This window comes from Pseudomyrmex gracilis, unplaced genomic scaffold (assembly GCF_002006095.1).
Source record: "Pseudomyrmex gracilis isolate BER0280 unplaced genomic scaffold, ASM200609v1 scaffold_1572, whole genome shotgun sequence".
Taxonomy (NCBI): domain Eukaryota; kingdom Metazoa; phylum Arthropoda; class Insecta; order Hymenoptera; family Formicidae; genus Pseudomyrmex; species Pseudomyrmex gracilis.
Window position 1 is genome coordinate 1 of NW_018022156.1, and position 7935 is coordinate 7935.

At 34.2% G+C, this 7935-nt stretch overlaps 1 protein-coding gene across 1 annotated transcript; it reads right to left on the minus strand.

Moving 5' to 3' along the window:
- Positions 1-6255: 6255 nt before the first annotated feature.
- On the minus strand, positions 6256-7574 carry LOC109862274 (the record flags this gene model as incomplete). Its single annotated transcript, XM_020442268.1, has 3 exons — positions 7223-7574; positions 6605-7152; positions 6256-6544 (listed from the first exon to the last, which is right to left on the minus strand). Coding segments are annotated over exons 1-3 (1189 nt in total), but the record flags the coding sequence as incomplete, so codon positions are not given.
- Positions 7575-7935: the final 361 nt, after the last annotated feature.

The window sequence follows — 7935 nt, forward strand, 5'->3', positions numbered from 1 at the left end:
TAATATACTAAGTTTATATATTAAATTAATTATATTCATATACTACATCAAATACTTTAAAATTATGCAGTTATAAAATGTAGATAAGTAATTTTTGTAAATTACCAAATAAAAATATGTAAAAGTAAACATTAATAAGATACTTTATCTATATATTCAATGTTTCTCAATATTCTAAAAATTTTTAAAGTATCACAGTTAACTCATATTAATAATTAGTAAAAATATATAATGCATATTAAGATGGTTTTTTATTATTACTAATATTGTGTATTTTTTCAAGACTGTAAATCTTGAGCATTTTACGTTGTCATACGCAACAAGCGCGCAACGTGCCTCGTGCATCGCTTTATAGCCCGGCTTGGTGGAAAGAAGACGGAACATAGTATGTCTGCACTTTTCCACAAGCGCACACGGACGGCAGTTCGCTTGTGTACGTATCCTCACCACTTCGGTACTCTCGATGCTGACCAGCTCGAGCCGTACGACGAAAGACCGGTGACGCGAGAGACAAGCGCAATTAATCCGTCTCACTTTAAAAGAAGAACGGACTAACTCAACCACTTGAGGGCGCCACTTCCCGGGCAGAGACCCCAGTGCGGACTTCGGATCTCGCTCCAGTACCCTCTTAATTACATAAATGTAAAAATATAAGGTATTACTTGAATAAAATGACATAATGTATTTTTACTAAAACTATATTTTATTCAACCAATATAAATTAAAATGCTTCAAAAAATAAACATAAATAAACAATAATAAACATAAAATAACTCTTTTTAAGTTACTTTTTACTTTATTTACTTTTAATAAGTAAATAAATAACTCTAATAACTTTTAGATTAAAATTTACTATATATCTGTTATAATTTTATACGTTTTTTTTAAATAAACATAAATCATAAATAAGTAGATAAACTTGCAATGAATATCAATAGAGAATACTACTTTTAGATACTTAGTTTAAGTTTCTTTTTCTCGTGTTTTTTATGTTTCTGTTCTGTCCCTTTTGTTTTTGTTCCTTTTCTCGAAGTTTCTCCTGTTTTTTCTTTTCAGCTTCTTCTTTTTTTATTTTAAATTTTTCTCCAAAAATTTTTTTTTTTTTTTTTCAGCTTCTTCTTTTTTTATTTTAAATTTTTCCTGTCTTATTTTTCTGTTCATTTCTTTTTTGTCTTCTATTATTTGTTTTCTTTCTTCTTGTTCTTNGTACCATTGTAATCCTTCACAGAAAGATAATACCGATGGTAATTTGTTTTTTTTGTTTGGTATTNTCTTTTGTTTTGGATTAATATTTTCTTTTGGCCAAAATATAAAATTTTTTAATTGACTATTTTCAGTTGATTGTAAGTTTTTGGAAAAAGTTTCTTTGCCATAAATTTCTGCATTCCTTGTACTATCACGATTATCTTGCGAGAACTGTATAGAATCACTCGAATTTTGCAATAACTGCAGAGAGTTACATGAATTATCTTGTAATAATTGTAGAGAATTATCTGAAGTATTTTGCAATAATTGCAGAGGGTCACATGGTGTATCTTGTAATAACTTNACTGAATCATATAAGACATCTTGTGATTGTACAGAATTTTCTTTATCAACCTCATAAACAAGTAAATGAATACTAGAATTGTTACTTCCATCAACCACCTGTAGAAAAACTATTTATTAGTATTTAATTCTGTAAACTGATTGTGCAGTATTTTTACTGCAAATGTTACTAAATTTNATAATGTTTATTAGTGTTTTATTAAATATTTTATACATATCTATTTAATTTATCTTGATTAAAACTTAAGGTAACTTGATATTACAATAGATTAGAAATGTTTTGTAATTAGATAGAATTAATTTTTAATTTACTGGTTGCAAACTTCTTTCTTGTGCCATCTCAATAATTTTATTTTCTTNGATTTCATGTGGTATTTCAGACATTATTTCGATTGGTGAGCTAGCTTGTTTAACGTGAGGTCCTTTGCCTCTCACGATGGGGTGCTTGCTTAACGTGAGTCCCAAGCACCCCAAAGGAAACAGTCTTTACTACGTTCACGTCGTTGTTTCTGGGTAGTGCTAAAAGTAAGGTTCCGCAAGGGTAAAATTACAGCGATCACGTGGTTGTAGGGTTGCCTGCTCGTCTTTAGATTAACCTAACTATTGGGTTACCTTACTTGTGGTTTAGCAGGGTTGGTTTTTAGGGATTTATTTGACCTATAAAGGTCACGTTAATGTTGAACTTAGATACGTATCTGGACGTAAAATTTTCCGGTCTTTCCGAATCCGGTTTTAAAAATATGGGTTCCCATAAAACAAAACGTTTTGACCTTGAAATGACCTTGACATTTATTGTCAAGGTCAAATCTGATTGCACAGATAGTTGGCCCCTATTATTCCGAGCAACTTTTGTCTGAACCATTTTTCCAGAGCATGCATAAAAATCGAGATATGGCTGTTGAGATTAAAATGGCCCACCGTGTATATATTATATAATATATTTAATATATATAATATATATAATATTTATATGATTTATATAAAAATAAAGAACACTACTTATATAATGTATATAACAATAAAAAACAAAATATTATTATACTGGAAAAAGTATATATTTTTAACCTTCAAACTGAAAAGACGATTTTGGCATCTTTTATCTGCAACCTAGGGTCGTTAAAGATATAGGTAAATTAAAAAAAAAATTTAGTTTTATTATTAGTACCTGTATACCCACTTTACAAATTAATCAAAACATTTTGGACAAAATTAATTTTTTTTTAAAATAATGTTTAAAATATAATCAAAGTAACTAGAGTGAAATGTAGTGTTTTATTTAAAAACTTGTCACATTCGAAAAATATGACCAAATTGAAAAAATACTGCTTAAATTGACGATAAAAGTTGCAACTTTTATAAAAAAATTATGCAATTGCATTTTATTAAATTTAAACGCTTAATAAGTTTAGTAGTACAGAGCCAGATCTTCTACAGACAGGACACAATATGTCACGTGGCTAGAAACGACGCGATAGCCAATCAATGTTTTGCTCTACCGGAAAAGCAGCATTGATTGGCTTTCGCGTTGCTTTCTCGCTCGTAACGAGATGCCGCGTCCTATCTATCAGAAGAGTCCTTGGTATAATATACTACTATTTATAATATTGTATAAAAACATATAGAATATGTAAACCTAAAAATATTTACAATATAGAATATATATGATACATGGAATATAATCACATGTTTATATAAAAACAGATATATAATAAAATGTGATAGAATAGGGCTACAAGCAAAGGTCCACATAAAAACTTAACCTAACCTAACGCGCTGTTAGTGGCACCTCATGTGTTGCGAAGAAGACCACTTANAATAATTNTTATAAAANTATATACTTATAATTTAATTATAATTTAATAATATACTATAATTTATATATATAAATTTATTACTATGATAATTAGTTATAATACTATTGAAGGAAATTTATACTTTGGTAATATAAAATTATTACAAAAATATATAACATTGTAACATGAAAGAACTCGGTAAGAAAGTGTTTATTTCACAAAGTTTACATACATAGTACAATTGTGTCGAGAGCTATCAAAAATTACATGAGATAAGATTCCATATTTTTGATGAAAAACTGAAAAAAAATTAAATATAGAAAAAAATATACATATATATAAATAGATAAATACTGATNTTTATATAAATATTGTTTTATACATTTTCTAGTAATATTCTAAAACCTTTTTACCATTGTTAAATAATAATATGTTAATAATTAATACAAATATGTAATATGTATATTTTATTTGTATAAATCATGTCTTTGTGTGTACAAGATTATAAGGGTGCTTTTCGATATTCACTGGCAGTATTAAAAATCTATACTTCACGTCACGTGTGCTATAGATTTCCAGTACTGGCAGTGAGAATATCGGAACGCAGCCTATATCGAAAAGCGTTGTCATACGGCGCGTTTCGTACATAACGTTGCTTTGTGGCTTGGTGGAAAGGAGACGGAACATACTATGTCTGCACTCTTCCACGAGCCGACAGTCAAGCGTGACGTCACGCACACGGACGCGGCTCTCGCTTGTGTGCGTACAAGAGCATCAAGGCGGTGAGCCCCCACCAGCTCCCACCGCTTCGATGCTCTCGATGCTGTCCAGCACGATCTGGCATCTCTGGAGGAAAGATAAGACAAATTTTTCAGGGAAATATAAAGAGGAAGCAAATAATGATAGTAAGAAATGATAGTAATAATAAAAGAGTCAGAAAAAAAGAGAGAGTGAGAGTACGAGTGTAAAAATAATGGAAAGTGAAAAGGAAAAAAAAGAATGAATGAGAGAAAGAGATTGAGAAGATGAATAAGATAGTAAAAGCTGCATATTTAAAAAATAAGTGGCGTAAGTGTATATGCATTATTTAGTTAGAATTAGGAAATAAGTTATTACATAAGTTAGTACATAATACGTTGCAAGTATGTAAATGTTGTTAGTATGTAAATTAAAATAAGGTAGTTTTAGGTAGTTTTAGGTTATAATAGGGAAAAAAATAAAATTGTTTTTAGTAAAATCTTTTTACAATAATATTTGTAAATTTTTCTAATTCCAAAGAGAACAATAAATATATCTATATGTCTGTGTTACGTTCTGCGACTCCACGGTTCCCTTCTTTATGCAACGCAGTATGGTGAACACTCGGTAGAAACAAATTTTATCTTAAACAAAAACGCAGAGATAAAACGCAGACTAAACAGAAAATTCCCGGATAGAGAACAGGAGATCGATCTGAGAAACCACGCGACAGTAAAAATTGAGTGAACATAGAACGAAACCGCGCTCCCTAACGAAATAAAACAATAAATCCGGGAACAAAAATTCAAGCTCCGCGGCCGAACAAATGCCGGACACATGCAATAACAATTCACATGTGCCAAGAACGATTAAGCAAAATTAATAAATCTCCTTATCTCCGGAAGGGAAGTTTTCAGCAGCTGGGACCACTCAAAACCCACTAATAAACAATTCTGCCAAAATTCAGACAAAAATTATCTCAATAGTTTAAACATCAGCTGCAAAGCGCAGGAGACGCTGTCGCACAGATGGTGTCTACTTTAATAGTCTTTTAACAAATTAAAAATCACCACCGTTTTTGGTGGAAGCGGGCGAACCGATCAAGCGCTCTGATTGGAAGCCCCGTGGCTACCAAAAAGCGCATATAAAGCGACACTCCTGCGAACAGAGGCAGAAAGAATCTGGAGTGCGCCGGGAAAAATAAAAAAAATCGCTACCAAGTTCCACCACGGTTGTGACAAGTGTGTGCGGGTGCAAAGTGCGAGTCAACCGCCAACCTTGAAGACCATCCAGCCTAGACGGCCTGTTGAGATCGGGAAAGATGAAGGACTTGGTGATGAATAAGATTCTTTTATAAAAACTGGCGTTGTTTATTACTACCAAGTTAACAATTACTGTACAATAACGCACGCTTTATACTGACACTTAGCTGTTGCTTTACTGCGGTAAACTCTCCGGATGAACTCGGAGCCACACAGTATTGTCAACAGTTACTCACAATCTGGCTGTCGTTGCTTGCGATCGATTTTTTAAAGGGATCAATCGCAACCATTCAGCAATTTAGCGACCTACTTGCTACTGCACGTAGGCCGCTGACGTTGCGTGCCGCGTCTGTATTCTACTTAGTATTACGCTTAACAAGCAGATTTCATTTACAAGGAAATGCTGCTTGTTACCTTTTTGAATAAATTCAAGTCGATTGAGCAATGACGCGTACCTTCCGCAATTGCTCAATGGCCCGTACAAAATTAAACTAAATTTCACTAAATTTCACAACATTTTCCCCCCTTCTTGAAAGAAGGAAAATGTATCGCCATTTTCCGCTTATTACACTAAAATTCGGGTACCGTGTGCCCAATCTGTCGAGCACTTGGCTTTAAATCTCAAAGACTGAACATCTCTTGTCTCGCTTGGAGTTTTTTCCTTTGTAACCAAAAACATAAACTCACGATTGTTACAATAACTAAGGTTACGCTTACCAAAGTCGGGAGAATAAAGTGCGGCTGCTTATAAAATGCGTAATTAACACCATTTTCTTTTGTTAGTCGTGTTACTTGTTTTTCCAACGATCGTAACTGCACTTTGTTCCGCGTTACACTTTCTAATTTCATGTCGTTACTTTTCATCTGTTCCCTTTTTCTTGGTGCCGTGATATTAAAACGCGGTAAGAACGTACTTATTCCCACGCCCTTCACTACTTGGTTAGTCCGCACTATAATACTTGCTGTGGTCAACTCGCACTGCTCTGGCAGCTCTATTTCCCCGACTCCGGTTATGACCTCCATCCTCTCTGACTCGTTTTCGCACGTAATTCGTAGAGTTTCTTCCCTCAAGGTCGAGAACAACCATACGCGCGCCTTTGTTAATCGTACCCACACGGTTTGGTTGGAAACCATGTGGTCGATTTCACAGTTTTCGTAGCTACCATCCTCGTTTATAAACATTTGTAACTCGCAGGGCGCTCCCTGCGAGAATCGATACATTGAATCCACATTTTTACACACATAACGATCTTGTACGCTTACACAACTATTCCACTGTGTTTCGCTAAGTATAGCGTACGTTTGACAATTTGTGTCTATTGCTACTACCGAGTGGTTGACTTGCACAACCGCGAACACGTTGTCCCGTTCATGTACTGGTAAGGGTACTACCCTGTACACATTGTAACTACCGGAATTGATCAATGGAAATTTTACAACCGTAAATATATTCGAGTCCTTGCAATAGACACTAACCGTGACAAACCTTTTTATCTCTAACCAGTTTTCCAGAGTCACGGCAAAAGGAAAACGCAGATCCTGCATGAATTGGTTATTTGCTTCTTTCAGGCTATGTAAAATTTGCTCAAGTGGCACTATTTCCAATTTTGCAAAATTAGTGTGCACGTTGGTAACGTATTCAATTATTATTCCCTCGGCATCGAGTTCCATCTCTGTCAGCAAACTGCCCAGCTCGAGGAAATAGTCTCTCAGTTCTTGCTGTTGTGCGTAGTCATCAACTTTTTGAGTTATTCTTACCACTGCTTCTCGCAGCCTATTCTCATTTCTCTCTATAATATTTTCCACATCGTCTACGTAAACAATCGTGGCATTAATCACTCAACTGAGTTTTTACAGTATACTGCAATACGGCCTGTTTACTTCCTATTAATTGCAACTGCTCCGAGATTACTTTCTCGTCTTCTGCATCCATGGTGCCAAATAACACTTTGGCCACGGAACCGACTGCGTTCACTAAACCCCTCCGACTGCGCGTCGGTGTTCCTACTATCATTTTTATTTTTCTTACTAACGTACTGACCTTATTAAATTCCCTGTGCCGTAACTCGCCAGAAAAACTGTCACAGAACTCCTTATTTTTACTAAATATTTTTTCGTTGTCGCACAAGTCTCCGGTTTTGTCCAACATTTTTTGCAGCTGTTCTAGACTACTATACATAGAAGTTACGTCTAGTCTTATCGCAAGTTTCCATTCCTTGGAAGAACGGTACATTTCTCCTTGTTTCTCGAAATATATTCCAGGATTATGTTGGAACCTTTGAATCTTGAACTCCTGTTTTTTGGTCCCATCCCACGCAATACATACGGCAATTTTTAACAGTAAAATTTTTACTCTGTAAGATAATATTTTTACATTACTTTCTGCAACGGTAGTGTTCCTATGCTGTGTTTGCCAATACATATGTTACTTTTTGTCGCGGAGTAAACTGACTCGACTACTATTTCATCCGAGTTTAATTTTAATTCCTGGTGTCAAATTTATGCAAAACCGCGAATTTCTCTATTCCCCCCTTTCTTTGGGACGGAAATTTCGATACTTCACACTTCACCACCGAGTTAGTTCTTCGTTATCT